The following is a 14,457-nucleotide window of genomic DNA, read 5'->3' as shown; positions in this document are numbered from 1 at the left end:
CAGGTTTTACACCATAGCTGCTATCATTGGCTAGCTGTGAGGCCCCCACAAAACCATCCCAGCAGGATGTTTCAGCCCAGACAGAGAGAGTACTGCCACCCCAGGCACAGCCCACTTCAACAGCCTACCACAGCAAGCATCACTCTGGGAGAAGACAGGGGTGTAATAATTGGTGTCGGCATTACTCCAGAAATTATTCTGGCTCCATCCACCCTGGTCTCAGTACTTCATGTTCCCGCACAGTACAGCTCTGGATGGGATGGAGAGCAACATGCACTGAGAAGTGTGGGTATAACATGTGCTTTTGTCTCATCAGAAATGCTTTCCACACCTGACATCGCAGCAGTGCCCCAGTTGTCACCTTATCCAATCTACTTCCCAACTGACAAGGCACACACCTGTTCTGCAGGTTGCATCCACCACAAATTTCTAGAGACACACATCCTTGTTAGCAGGCCGTGGCTGGAATTCACCTGAAAAGACAAAGTGCTCTTCTTTAACACTGGACATGTGGGCAGAAGGGTGAAGCTTGCTCAAACCAATTAAAAATATTCACCTTCTCAGAGGTGATGGAATGTCTCTACTGAGCACTTCTGAGCTCAGAGTCAAAGGGTGAGGGGAATGGACAGAAGGATGATTTATGTCTGACAAAGACTGTTCCTTCAGGGAAGAAAAACACACAAACACAAATTCCACTTTTTTTTTTTAACAATCTCTGCACAGTGATTCAGGGGGAAGTTTGCTTTCTGTGAGTGTTTGTTTCCCTGCTTTTCCCAACAAAGACATTCCACATCCAGCAGACAGTGCACAGACCCAGGGATGCTGCTGTCTTCCAAGCTACAAAGCACAGAAAGGAGTATTTATCTTGGCTGCCTCTGAGCAGTCTTCTCTGAAGGCCAGCACACAGCACCCTCTCCTGACCTCATGGCAGCCCTGACAGTGTTCAGATCTCCCCTGCAAACAGTGGGGGAACATGAACCTTTTGCCAAAAGACAAAGGAAGGTGCTAGGCAACCTTCATAGGTGGCTGCTTCTTTCTTATTAATGGGTTGCTTTTTCAAATGATAGATGGATCTGTATGCAGTTCACTTGCCTCCCATGCTATTTCTTTACACTCTTGTTTAGTTTTCTCCTTGCTTTCAGCTTTCAAACCATTCCCTCTCCCCTACTGCAAACCCTCCCTGCCATTTTTTTTCCGCAGAGCTTCCTATCCCTGATGCTATATTCTGCAGTCTTCTGCAGTTTTCCAGCCATCTGTACATTTCACCTACATTTCAAGACTGCATGGATAAAGATCCCCCAGTGCCTTCACATGTGCAGACAAGTAATGTTTGTTCTTAGAGAAAACACAATGCTTCTGCACTACAGAAGTCTGTCACTGAGATTTTAACTCACAGGCCTTGATTTCTCAAAATGTCCTTTTAATGTCATTTTTGCATTCTCAGTATTCATCCTTTTTACCTTGTGGCCACTGGCAGAGCTCCTGCATAATTCAAATATTTCCAAATATTCTTACAAACATCTTTTTAGTTGTCTGAGTCATTAAACTTGTAGTGGTTTACAGTAAGAGGGAACTGTCCTGCAGCCATTCTCCCCATTCAATTTATTTCAGAAACCAACTCAAACCACTACTAAGAAAATGGTCAAGCTATTAAATAAGGAATATATCGATTACCCAATAAACACAATACCCTCACTTGCCTACAATTATACTGTTTTCTACACTATTATACAATTACAGAGCTTTTAATCAGTTTAATCAGCTTTTCCATACTATGTGTCACACAGAGCTACCACTCAGTTACAAATCCACCGTGCTTCCCTCCCCACATGACCTATAACCCAGGTGCAGATCTATCCCTGTGCACCCCACCCCCACACCAATTTTTTCAGACACAGTCCAGATGGAAAGTCAATGGGTCATCGCACAGGAACTGCCTCTGGCTTGGGTCTGTCAGTCAACAGCACTATCATTCGTAGGCACAGGCACTCCTCCCCCCAGAATATTCCCCCATCCGTTGTTCTTCACCTGATTTTCTACCTTATTCATCACTGTTTCTATTTCTGGCAACCTTTTTGCCTCTTTCATACCTTCCTTTCTCTGCTTCAGCTGCTCTGTAAGACTGGTATTACTTGCCCATGGCTGGCCCAGTTCTGCTACCTCTGTATACAAGCACATTTTTTCCAAAGTTCCTCCTGGGGCAATGTCAGCTTCATGTAGTTCCATTGATGATCTTCTCTAAGAAGAATTGGTGTGCTTTAGATGATCTACAAAAGAAAGATCCACATCACCTGTGTACCCTATGCACCCCAAAATTAGCTGTGGAACGGTGACCAGAAGAGATACCCTGTAACAAATGTGATCATTAGAGCAATCTCAGAGCGGCTGGCAATCTGCTGTGTAGTAGTCCATTTTTTCTAGCATGGCCCAATTTTAGGGAGAAATGATTAGTATGGTGGGTGGTATAATTTCTTCTGAAAAATATCTGTTTAGCAGCAAACATAGAAAGAGCAGGAAAATGCAATGACACTACAGATAAAAACCTGAGTCATCACCATATCATTCTCCGCATAATGCTAGAGGCTCCTAAAAGCCTCCAGATATTTTTGCCCTTGCCTTGCCATTTAGGAGGCCACCGCAGCACATCAGTACTCTGCTATCTTAAGAACTCTTCCAATTTCAAACCTAGTGATATCCATGACAACTTTAGACCTATCTGTGCTTTACTTTGGGGTGAAGTCACTCTCTCATGCTAGATTATTTATAAATAGCTGAAGACATCTGTAGCTTCTGTGGACTGTGGAGATTTTAGCTGTATATATAAACTTCTGGGTTCACTTGATAGTTTTATTACTTACTCGGAAATGTAAACTGAAAATGGACAACAAAGAATAAAGAGAATGTGCTCAGAGTTGACTTTGTCAGTTAGGAAGACAAAATAGAAAAAGATGTAGTGATAAGCACTGGCATTACCTTTAACAAACAGTCAAACATTCATTTGGACATTAGAGGAGGCATTTAATACATCTTCCTAAGTATAACTCCCACTCCACTATCAATTCTATAGCCCTTTCTTAGAAGACATAGTAACCCATGAACATGTATTAGGACCAGAAACTCTCAGAGCTTTGAAGTATCCGAAGTAACCAGGATAGGAAATACAGGAACAGCAAAGAAAAAGTCTGATATTCCATAGCATAATATGAAAAGAGCGTAACTACCTCAAAGTCTTGCATTCATCTAATGTGCCAAGTTTCTAGGAGGGAAAAAAAAACAACTTATCTCACGATGGTCATTTACAGAGATCTTGGTAAGAAAAAATACCTTCCTTACCAGTGTTTCCAAACAAAACCTCACAGGCCTGTTGTGAAGGTTCTCTGTGCCCAACCTGCTATTGAAGGTGTCCTGTTACCTGTTCATCAGTCTCTTCCGCTCCCACAATGAGCCACATCCAGTGCAAGAACAGGAAACACAAAATTGCTTTCTATGCATTGTGCAGTCTCCTTCACTCTGGTGAACCCACTCTCACCTATATTTCTGCATTCCCTCTTTTTCTTTAGTGTCCTGCTTTTCTGTCTGTCACGGGTCTTGTTTCCTTCCATTCACTAGACCATCAGCAATTTCCAACCCAAGCAAATCTCAAGCAAAGTGTTCTGTAAAATGGTTGAGGTCATTTTTGAACAGGTGATCACTGCAGCCTCCCTCTACCAATCCATCTGCTTGCAAACCCATCTTTAATCACTTATTTCTCTTCCTGTCTTTTCACAGCTAAGTGGAGGTAACTTCATAGCTAATACATTCTGTAACAGCCCATACATAAGGCAACCTGTTGCAGAGGTACAAAGAGAGATACTCCAGCTGTCCTCACTGAGGACTAGTGCACGTGCCCTACTGCTGGCCCCAGCCACATGTCTCCTCAAGATTCCTGTGATAGACAGTGTTTGCTGTACATCTTGTAGGGCCATAATGCATTCTGCCATGCCAAGGCATGCTGGTCCAGACTGTGTTTCTGTAAGGTACACAGTACACACACTCTCCAGCTCTGGAAACTTGGAGTCTGCTGACTGCCAGAGGAGAGCAGGGTGCTCTGAGGAACAGCTGTACAAGCTGGTGGACACACATTTTCCCCGAGCAGGTCTGTCCAGCTAGGGGTTGCTATGAGTCCCCAATACCACCTTCATGTTCCCATGCATACGAAGGAAAGGTAAGGGCTCCAAAAGAAACCATTCAATTGCAGAAGATGAAATACATTTGGTTTATTTCTTTCTAAAGTTTGTACATATACATATATCATTATACATATGTGAGATCCTTCACTAGGGTTGCTTGAGTTCAATTACATAAAAATTATTGAGAAGCTTGCAGGCTCTCTGTTGCCCGTAAGCAACACTTATTCCAGCTTATAAAAACACTGAGGAACAGAGTAATAGTCAGGAACATGGACACAAGAGAGAATTCTACTTTATATCTCACAGTTTCAATACATCAAAGGCAAATTATTTGTCTGTATACCGTAGGCTTACTTTATCAGCAATGATAAAATAGAGGAAAATATTTATATACAGTCACCTCAAGTGAAAAATAAAGCAATGTAAACTTAAATTCCAAAATATTATTTCAAATGATATAACAATATCCCCAAAAGTCCTTCCTCCGCGGAGAAGAGGACTGATTAAGTGCCTTCATTTATCAGGAAATGATCATTCTAGTACCAGTTACATGAAGCAGAATAAAGGAGGGCATCCTGTGGTACCTGTAGAAAAGAGTGACAACTCTGCTTCAGGAAACCATCTCTGTGTAAGCAAGCACATGTTTGAGTCCTTGTGGACACCAGCAGCACGTGGAAATGTCTCCCATGAACCAGGATTTGATTGAAGTCTGACTCTGACCACCAAGGAAGAATGTGCTTTTCTGGCAATGAACACACCCAGGGACAGGAAGGAGTGCCCTGGTAAGATAGCCTCAAGCCTGACCACACCACGAGTCAGAGCAGCAAATTTCACGCTGCTGGAAAAGATAGAGTGATTACCTCAATGTCGCCTCACAGCAGAGCCAAGAAGTACCACAGAGCAGTGAGACTGGGACTGCGTCTCTAGTGTGTCGTATGAAGAAACTCCACTGAGTCAGTGATAAGAGTAAAGTGAGTTGAACAGTGTGAGAAAGAAGGCTCCTACACTTGGCAAAAGGGACAGGAGGCCACCAAGAGGAAAGATCTTGCAAGGACTGCTGTTTGGCCCAGTAAAGTTAGGTCTGCACAAAGGAGATGGGCAGTGTGCACACATGCATGTGCAAGATGGTCTTTGCACTACTGCTGCTGAGGGTCACTGTTCCCACAGGGGTACTACACCATAGAAACTGTTAATTAGATGCTTTTTCTGAACTGCATCTTCTCAGGCTGAGAACAAGTGCCAACTTCTACCACAACTCTGAACTCACTTACTCTCTGCATCACCAAGGGAGGCAGGTAACCCAAGGGAGAGCTTGTTGCCTGAAAAGGATCACAACTGATCCAAAGGAAGATGATGAGGATGTCCCTCTTAATTTCACCCTCCGCTGCAGTCAACTTGCATCTTAGTCTTGCAAGACTGGCCATGGTCCAGTCAAGCATACAGCCATGACTTCACAAGTACTCGAGTACTTCGAGCTAACACTTTAACATCTGATAAGTTTTATGATTCCAGGTAAGAATCCCACCCTCTGGCTTTGCTCCTTCTTTCCTAGAATAATGCAGATAGTCCTAACATTGCACCAGCTAGAGCAAATTGGAAAATCCACTAGAAAATCCTTCCTTATGCCTTTACTTAGCCCAGCAACCTCTTAACAACTTGTTTAGATCTCACAAGGGAAACCTTTGGGAGTCAAACAAGAAGCCTTATAGTGATATTTCACTCCTGTTGGTCTTCTTCTCCCCACTGATGAAACAAACACTCTTCTTGAAATCTGTATAATTGCAGAAAGAAACCCTCACTACTACTGCGTGATTCTGTCTGCAGGAGACATCACAGGCACCTGTCCTGCTTTGGACACGGTTTTGGACATGACGCCCTTTTGTTGAATTTTCACAGAGAGAGGTCAACAATTTCAGAAGTAAAGCTGTATATTTGATCTTCAGAGTGTGATTTTCAGAAGTAGGCATTGATGCTCATGGTACAGGCATCTGCTAACAGAAATGGGGAGATAACCCAGTGTTGAGCTAGCAGAAAATAGAACCCCGTGATCCTTGCTTAGACTCTCAGATATATGCCTTTGCTTTCAGCTACACACAGCCCCTGCTGGGCAACACAACAGAGACTGAGGCACAGCTCAAGGGATAGCCTAACTCTGCAAAAGCTCTGATGACTCTAACTTATTTTGAGAACAATAAGAACAAGCATCCTAACACAGTTTGCAGCTTCTTAAATGCTTTGACCAAAATAAGCCTCAGAAAAGAACAGCAGGCTCTGGAGTGTTGAGTCACAGAAGCCATACTATACCTATGAACACATACACACATCTATAGGCATCACTTAAACACATTCACCAAGTACTGTAAGCCTCAGATTGTACCTCACACAGAAAGTATTGATTTTAAAGTTTTCAAACTGCCAAAAAACTTTGTTCTTCTAGCCTGAAGTAAGAGGACAGTTGTCACGAATATGTACACATGAAAAAATAAAATAAAAAAAAAATCCAACATCGTTCTCATCCCACACTTTTTCAGAACTTCACAGCACTGAGCACCAAGTTTTCCTAAGTGTGTAAGTGACTTAAGACTTTTACTGTCAATAGCATGTGCCTTGCTTGTGAAGCAGCACAGACTGGGAACCACAGACCACCCTTTTCCCAGCAAGAGGCTCTGGGAAGACAAAGGACTTTGTGTCCAACATGTCTCCATAGCAGGTGGCTAGCTGCTAAGTGGTTAAACAAGGATATTCACATTGCCCAATGCAAAGCTGAAATTTTGTCTGCTTGAGCAAAATGCATCTTGCTGTTGGTCTAGTTTAGGTGAATTACAGACAGGACCACTGCTACAAAGTGGCTGCTAGTTGCAAAGGATAATGTCAGAGAAAAGCTGTGTGGCTGTAATTTGTGGCATTTCTAAACCATGCATTGCCAAGTACTGTACTTTTTCCTCAGGCTAAATACACCTTAGGCACGTACTCCAGCTGATTCCTGGCACAGCTTTAACAGCAGATGCCATGGTAGGTCCCTTATTGTTTAACAATTTATAACTTTTACAGAACACTTCATTACTCAAAGGGAATGACAGAAACACTTTGTGCTGGCTTACATTTGCTCCTTTTGACCACAGCAGCAAAGTCAGGTCAACAGTGCAGCCTCTGGGAAAGCTGTAACTTGGACTTGTTAAGGAAAGTGATCTAATAATTCACATAGAGCTTAAATGCAGCTAACAAAGTGAATGAAGGTACCTACTTGCAGGCAAGGCCAAGCTGGCCTTTCACTGTTGAGCTGGGTACTGCCAACAGAGAGCTGACGTTCACAGAGGGCTTCCAGACACATCTCTCCAGGGCAACCTCTCCTCTTAACTCTTATTTAAAGTAGTCCCCTCCCAATGAAGCCGTGACAGCCCAGGTTGCTGCAGTCACAAGGGAGAGAACCAGCTGGTGATAGAAACTGAGGGCAGTTTCCCAAGCAGTGCAGTGTATGTGGAAAAGAAGCCAGCATCTCTAATTCTCCCCAGCACTAAAGGCAATACTGGAGCACAGTGTGCCCCAGGATCCAGGAAGTGAAGAGCCATGGAGGGTGGCACTGGCTTTCTGAATGCCTTCAGTAACATCAGCCATATTGGAAATGATCCCATGTACTGGTCCGTAGCTTGGGAAATACAGTTTCTCTGGAGGTCGACAAGCCTCTTCTTTCTGGAGCAAATGCTCAGAAACCCCAGGTGAAGCAGTTCATAAGCCATACCTATGCTGCTGGGAGAGCTCAGAGAGGAGAAGCGAAGGCAAACTGCACAAATATACACTATAAATAATACTCTGTATAAAGTATAAGCCAGAGATCACTTCTTTCAAGGACATTTCTGACACAATCTCCTCAGCTTGCCCTTTGTGGCAGCCCAGGCGGCTGACACCAGAAGCACATGCTGAGCAGCTTCAGTAACGCTCTAGGAACACTGGTGAAATGTGGACTTCAGAACAGCCATTTCAGAGAAAATGTGGCACCCCAGAGTTTCAGGAGATCCACACTGAGTACAGTTCCAACAGGCCGCCACCTAGAAGATTGCTGGAGATAAGGTGTTTACACTGCCTTTGCCTCTGCAAAAGCAGATGGTATTTCTGGACATCGTCTCACTGTGCTTGGGGACACGGATTGAAAATGATGCCTTTTTTTCTTTCTTTTTTTCCCCACACAGCTCCCTGAAATTTATGACCTGGAATTTGGGAAAGTACCCAAATCCTTGCAAAAGAGCATGTCAGTTTCCCCACAGAAGACTGCCTCTGCCTCTGAGATCTGTAGAGAGGTGACTAGGAACATCACAAGTGTCTGGTCTAAGTGTGGGAGGGGAACCTTGCATCCATGCAGCACAACACAAGAGGAATACAGGAGTCTGAAACTCATGTCTCGCACCTTCCAGCTATAAATGTAGCTGGGGAATACAGGCTACAAATGAGCAGAATGGGAAAGCTGCTCAAAGGGTTATCTATTCGATGCAGCACTGCTTCAGAGCAGGTTTTCTCCAGGCAAGATGGGACACTCAAATTTTCCACATTTCTGCAAGCATGGAAGGGAAGAGACCTGTTACACAGAAGCAGCTGAGGTGCTAAGATGACAGACAGGAGCAGCTTGACAGAAAAGGAGGAGGAGCTGTCAGACTAACTGTGATAAGGCCAAAATTGATTTAGCAATGGAAAATGCAGACACTGTAAGCTACAAGTTGTCTGCAAAAAAAAGTCTTACCCACTTTTGAGAAGCACACTGCAGAAATGCAATGATAACCCTGCTGCAACTGACTTTCTCCACTGCCGCAGACACCTACTCACCAAAGTGACTACTCTCATCAACTGGGTGTCCAGTCCCATTGGAGTGAGCCAAAAGTTTGGTTGTTTCAAGCCAGATGGACAACCAGCCTCAATACAGGAATGCACCATATGATCCAGGTCATGAGGGGCCTCTGGAGGCCAGCTAGCTCAAATTCTTGCTCAAAGCAGCACTCTGCTGCACATTGAGCTCTAGAAGAGCTGTAAACTTGGACAGGCAGCACCCTTGGAGTGGGCAGGATCAAGGAGAAAGCACTTAAGAGATGAGCTGTTACAGCCCTTAGAAAGCTTCTGGTAACCATTTACAAGTGGCTGGCTGTAGATGAAAAAGTGTCTGAGTTGGCGTCACAGCTGAACAGTGTTCCCCCACAGCTCTGCTACATTAATCACCCTGCTGGCTGACTTATCTCTCTACATCAATTAAAGACACAACATAAATACTGGATTAAAAAGCTGCAGTCATGTTCACTGGTCCATGTGTGATTTATCTGCAAGATGCATACAAGCCAACCCAGAGATTTTCTTTCACATCACTGCTGACAAAAACCTCAGCATCCTGCTGCCTTACAAAGGAGAGCGCAATTTTGGCTTTGGGGGAGTATCTCACCTTTGGCTGCAGGAGAGGAGGGAGAAGCACAAAAATGTCTTCCCTCCCTCCCCTCTCTCCTGTCATGTCCGGGCACAGTCCAAACCTTCCTGCCTCTCCTTCGTCAGCCAGGAGAGGAACCCACATACGTGAGCAGCCAGCAGTGCTTCAGAGAAGGATGCTGGCCCAATCCTGCTCCCTTCTCCACATCCCCCTCTCAAGACGTGGGCAGAGGCTTTGCCTGAGCGACGGTTTCCAGGCGGCATGCTGCAGCAGGGAGGATGGCAAAGAAGAACGATGCCTCCCTGCAGGCACCAACGCAAAGGCTGCCTTAGGGGCTGTACACTTGCACACACTGGTGGTGGTCTGTCAGTTGCAGTTGAAGGAGCCAGTGCTGCAATGTCTTAACACTGAGCATCTAGACACAGCTCCACCTGTGCTGAACAGGGCCCAAAACAAGCCCCATTTAACTCCAGCTCACACTGAACATCCCCAGAAATCCATACTGAGATCAGGTGGGGACAGCCAGGCATGCAGGGGAATGTTGGAACTCAGCAGTATACTCTTGCACATTACAACAGAGTTCCTGAGTCACGGAGGTCAAACATTCAACAAAGAGAGGCCGGTACTGATACCATGCAAAGCCATCCAGTCAGGCTCCCCGTGGTACCACCCAACAACATGCACCACTGATGCCCCCTGAGAGCATGTGTCCATCCTTTACAGTAGCATTGGGGAAAAAAAAAAGCAAGCAACTGACAGTACTGCTTAGTAGATGGTCCTGTTCCTAAGGGAGTCCAGGAGGCTTAGGCTTTCACGACAGCATCTCCTTTTTCTCTTGGCCTCTGAAATGTGCATTTTCACTTGGCTGCCTGGGATGCCTAGAATTTGTAAAGCAATGGAGCAAAATGACATTAATTAAAACTGAAGCAGAACCTGACAAATTCTCAGTAAACTAATCTGCATGCCTCAACAATCTCACCAAGAGTGCTCCAAGCTCAACAGATTTTTAATCACTAAAAAATATAGTGAAAAACTGCATTTACTAAGCACAGATGAGACTTAACGCTTAGACCCTAATCCATTTGCAAGTGTACCTGGAAATGGAGAATAAATAATAAAAACTGAAAAAAACACATTTTTGCAGTTCACTTTTTGACTTTCTTATTACTTCAAATCATCTCCTTTGCAACAACTTTGAAAAGGAATTAAGCAGTTTCTCTGTCAAAGCTGGGAAATGCATTTTACGGGAATCATTTCTTTTTGAGCTCAGCAATTTAACTGCAGCCTACAGCATCCAGAACATCTTAAAAGCTGAGAAAAAAATTTAAATGTTGCCTCTTCACCTTTTAAGGCTATGTACTCTGTATTCACAAGAGGTTTGTTGTGCATATTCCAGGCTGCATTTGAAAAGCTCACACAGACAACTCCGCTCTGAAAGTCAAGCAGGGCCCATTTACAAACCTGAGCCCTTTTTCTATTTCTGTTGCACACTTTCTATGAAATGCCACTATCTACAGCTGGGCAAGTTTTCTTCTCAAATATGCATTCAGCATCAACCATATGTCTTTTTTCCATCTCAGCATAACCTCCCTCTCCACTGTTTGTTTTAAACCACCAGAGTATGACGAACAGCTGCAGGGATCTCCTCCTGGCTTTGTTTCCACCCCCCCCTGGAGTTTCTTACCTACCAGAGACGATTAATTCAAACAATCCCCTCCAATAAGCACTATCACACAGTGAGTCTCCCAGTGCAGTACGCTGCACTCTGTCCCTCTGGCTCCAGTGAAAGAAAGCATCTTTCTTGAGTAATAGGACTGAACACATGCTCCACAATAATCACACAGAACTTCTATAGCTATAGCACTAAACAAGCGCTGACAGTTTCTATTCAGGACTGCAGTATTTACAGACATTACCAGGGCTAGGAGCTGACCTGCCGATTCCTTGGACGAAGCAACCACACTCTGGCAAACTCCAAATGTGCACATCACATGTGTCATGCAAATGCAACATCACACATGGAATCAGTCCCATCTGGTTTCGCTGCCAGGCTGCAACTGCAGGGACTGACGATCTGAGAGCGTGTCATCTTGGTTACAGCCAACAGTGAGCACACTGGGAAAGCATGGTGGTTCTCAGTGGGGGAGGCAAGTCAAGTGGCACCTGTTAAGGTCCTTCTATCTTTGATTGCTCCCTTGTCTGTCCATGGAACCAGCAGTTCAACAAACTAGACTAATTGACTTGGGCACTTTGGGAAGTCTGGCAGAGTGCACATCCAATCAGACAGTAATTTTTCTTGATGTGTGACCCTACGTTATTTGGGCTTTAAATACCATCACATTTCTAAATAGTCCTTGTATTGATCTTGACGCTTCTCTATACATTATACATCCATCAGGACAGCTGCCCTGTGCCAGGTATAACAAAAATACTAGCAATCAACATTTCTCAGCTGGCCTCAACCTTGCCTCTCAGAATGCTCTGTGAAAAGGGCCAGAATGGTTATACTATTCTGTATGTGGCAAGGGTAAGATGAAAAGGGAGAGACTTGTCTGAGCTCACCCAGCAAGACAGTATCACATCAGAGATTAAAACTGAGAGTGTACAGTACCAGGCAAGCCAATGCTCTTGCTTCCATAAGGCAAGAGGCACTGGGAAGCAGACAAATGATTTGTGCAACATTTCTGCACTCAAGACTGCCGAATACTGCAAGGATCTGTGGGGCAAACAGGGTCTGGAAGTATGGAAAGCTCTACCCATGGCAGCCTCTCCCCACCCTCTACTTTCTTCCAAAAGTCTGAAGCAGGATGTGCTGGAGCTGCAAGGTGAGCTGGCAACTGGCAGGTGAAGGGTAGGATGTGTCAGTCAGGCTGCCTTGCGCCAGCCTCCAGCACAGAGTAACCAGGATTGCATCAAATCCTGGCTCCGAGTGAGAAAAGGTCAGTGCCATTCTCCAGTAGGCCCAAGCCTCTTCCACCTGCATATCAGCTAAAGCATAAAAATGAACAGGTGGGGACAATCGTTTCCTGAAGAGAAAAAGCAAAGTACTCTGTAACTATCAGAGAAATTGCATGCATCTGCACGTACCAACAAGAAAACTCCTGGAAAGTGGAGCATCAGGAGACAATGTATCATAAGGCTCTATATAGCAGCTAAGTGAGAGTGTATAGTTAAAAACTACACAGAGGCCCTTTGTCTTTAGAACACATATGCAACCCAGTGGCTCATTCCAACCTGGTAATTCCTCATCTCCCTGACCACAGAGACAGCACAGGTTTGGACACGTTCCACCCTGCTAACTCAGGAGAAGACTTTTTGCTTGGAAAGAAGCAAACAAATGATTCCAATGCTGTCATCCCAGCACTGCCAGAGATTTCCAGGTTGCAGTCCTTTGCGTTTGTGGGTCCAGGGTCAATTCAATAGCAACAAGCAAGAGTGGCTATTTACTACAGCACCCATTGCTAATTACCAGTACCAACATGCTCTGCATTGTCAGGAAACCACTGTTCCCATTGTTCTAGACTCTATCCAGCCCTCTGCAGCTGCCTGTTTGTACAAATTTCTCACAGCTACCGCTCATATTCACAATGCTGCAGCATTTGTCCAGTTATTTTTCCCACCCACCATGTAAATAAAGTGACAAGTGACTTGAGAGATGAAAGCCACATGCCGATGGGAGGAGATAAATGGGGAAGAGACAGAATATACGTGACAGCGCTCTACCCTTCCCCCAGCTCCTTTAGTAACAGAACACAAAAAAGTCCCAATGCTTCAATTGCTAAATGATAAAATAACAGAGCAAAGCAAAGCAGGAGCAAAGACATCTCCCACAATCTGCACAGAAACAGCAAAATATACAATAGAAAATGTCACTAACACCCCATTCAGGCAGATGCACTTATTTTTATGTATGACAGATTTTGAGCTGGAAAAAATTTGACCACCGGTACTTTGCTGCATGGCTGTTCCCCTAGTTGTCATTTCCACCCTAAGTGACCTTCTGCTTAATGCTGGGTGTTTCTGGCCTGTAGTCCTTCCTCTCTGAGACATTGCGTTTCACCTTGGCACTAACTGGAGACTCCTGATTGAGCGACGTACTCGAGTGGGATTTCTTCAGTCCTGACGCATCGTTCTCTCCTCCACTCAGCAGCTCCTTCACCCCTTCTTTCAGGAGGCCAATGTAAATCTCATAGCGATTTTTCTGGGAAATGAAAAGAAAGGGTTGAATCAGTATACGACAAATTCTGCAGAAACATTTGAAAGATTATCTAGATGACGTAATAGCTTCAAGTTTCAAGTGATGTTGAAAGTAAGGAGTCTAATATGGATATGAACAATGGTGACTAATGTAAATTGCACTGTGCAAAAAGGATTTCGGTCAGGCTGTGCTCAAGGAAATGCTGTGCAATTTAAAACACTCAGTTCTGCAGCATACAAATTCCAATCTGAATGGTGGCTCTCAGCTAGCTAGAATGCGTGGTTATTTCTGAGTAACAACACCAAGAAGGAGCTTTCTGACCTTAGCCACACTGAGTCACCTCATATGTATTGAGACACTGTGTGCTCACAGAAAACATAGGATCATAGAATCACAAGGTTGGAAACGACCTGCAAGATCACCTAAGTCCAACCATCTTTTCATTACCACTGCTACCACAAGCACTAAGCCATATCTCGCAGCTCCTCATCCAGGCGCCTCTTGAACACTGCCAGGGGCAGCCACTCCACCACCTCCCTGGGCAGCCATTCCAGTGCCTGACCACTCTCTGAGAGAAACAGTTCTTCCTTATGTCTAACCTAAACCTCCTCTGGTACAACTTGTGGCCATTTCCTCGGATCCTGTTTGTTGCCTGGGACAAGAGGCCAAACCCCTCCTCATCACAGCCT

At 44.6% G+C, this 14,457-nt stretch overlaps 1 protein-coding gene across 5 annotated transcripts in view; it reads right to left on the bottom strand.

The window, feature by feature from the left end:
- Positions 1–386: 386 nt before the first annotated feature.
- The window catches only part of LOC125686714 (PH and SEC7 domain-containing protein 3-like), a 116,966-nt gene continuing 102,895 nt past the window's right edge, over positions 387–14,457 (bottom strand). For 4 of the 5 annotated variants that reach the window (XM_048931049.1, XM_048931047.1, XM_048931050.1 and 1 more), the window contains one exon: positions 4,237–13,771. In XM_048931049.1, the coding sequence (XP_048787006.1) occupies positions 13,559–13,771 (213 nt within the window). In that variant the 3' untranslated portion in view covers positions 4,237–13,558. Of the gene's footprint in view, positions 474–2,090; positions 2,268–4,236; positions 13,772–14,457 lie in introns of those variants that run through there. The other variant, XM_048931048.1, reaches the window with a different exon arrangement.

Source organism: Lagopus muta, chromosome Z (assembly GCF_023343835.1).
Source record: "Lagopus muta isolate bLagMut1 chromosome Z, bLagMut1 primary, whole genome shotgun sequence".
NCBI classification, from domain to species: Eukaryota; Metazoa; Chordata; class Aves; order Galliformes; family Phasianidae; genus Lagopus; species Lagopus muta.
This window is presented reverse-complemented; position numbering and strand designations above follow the sequence as displayed.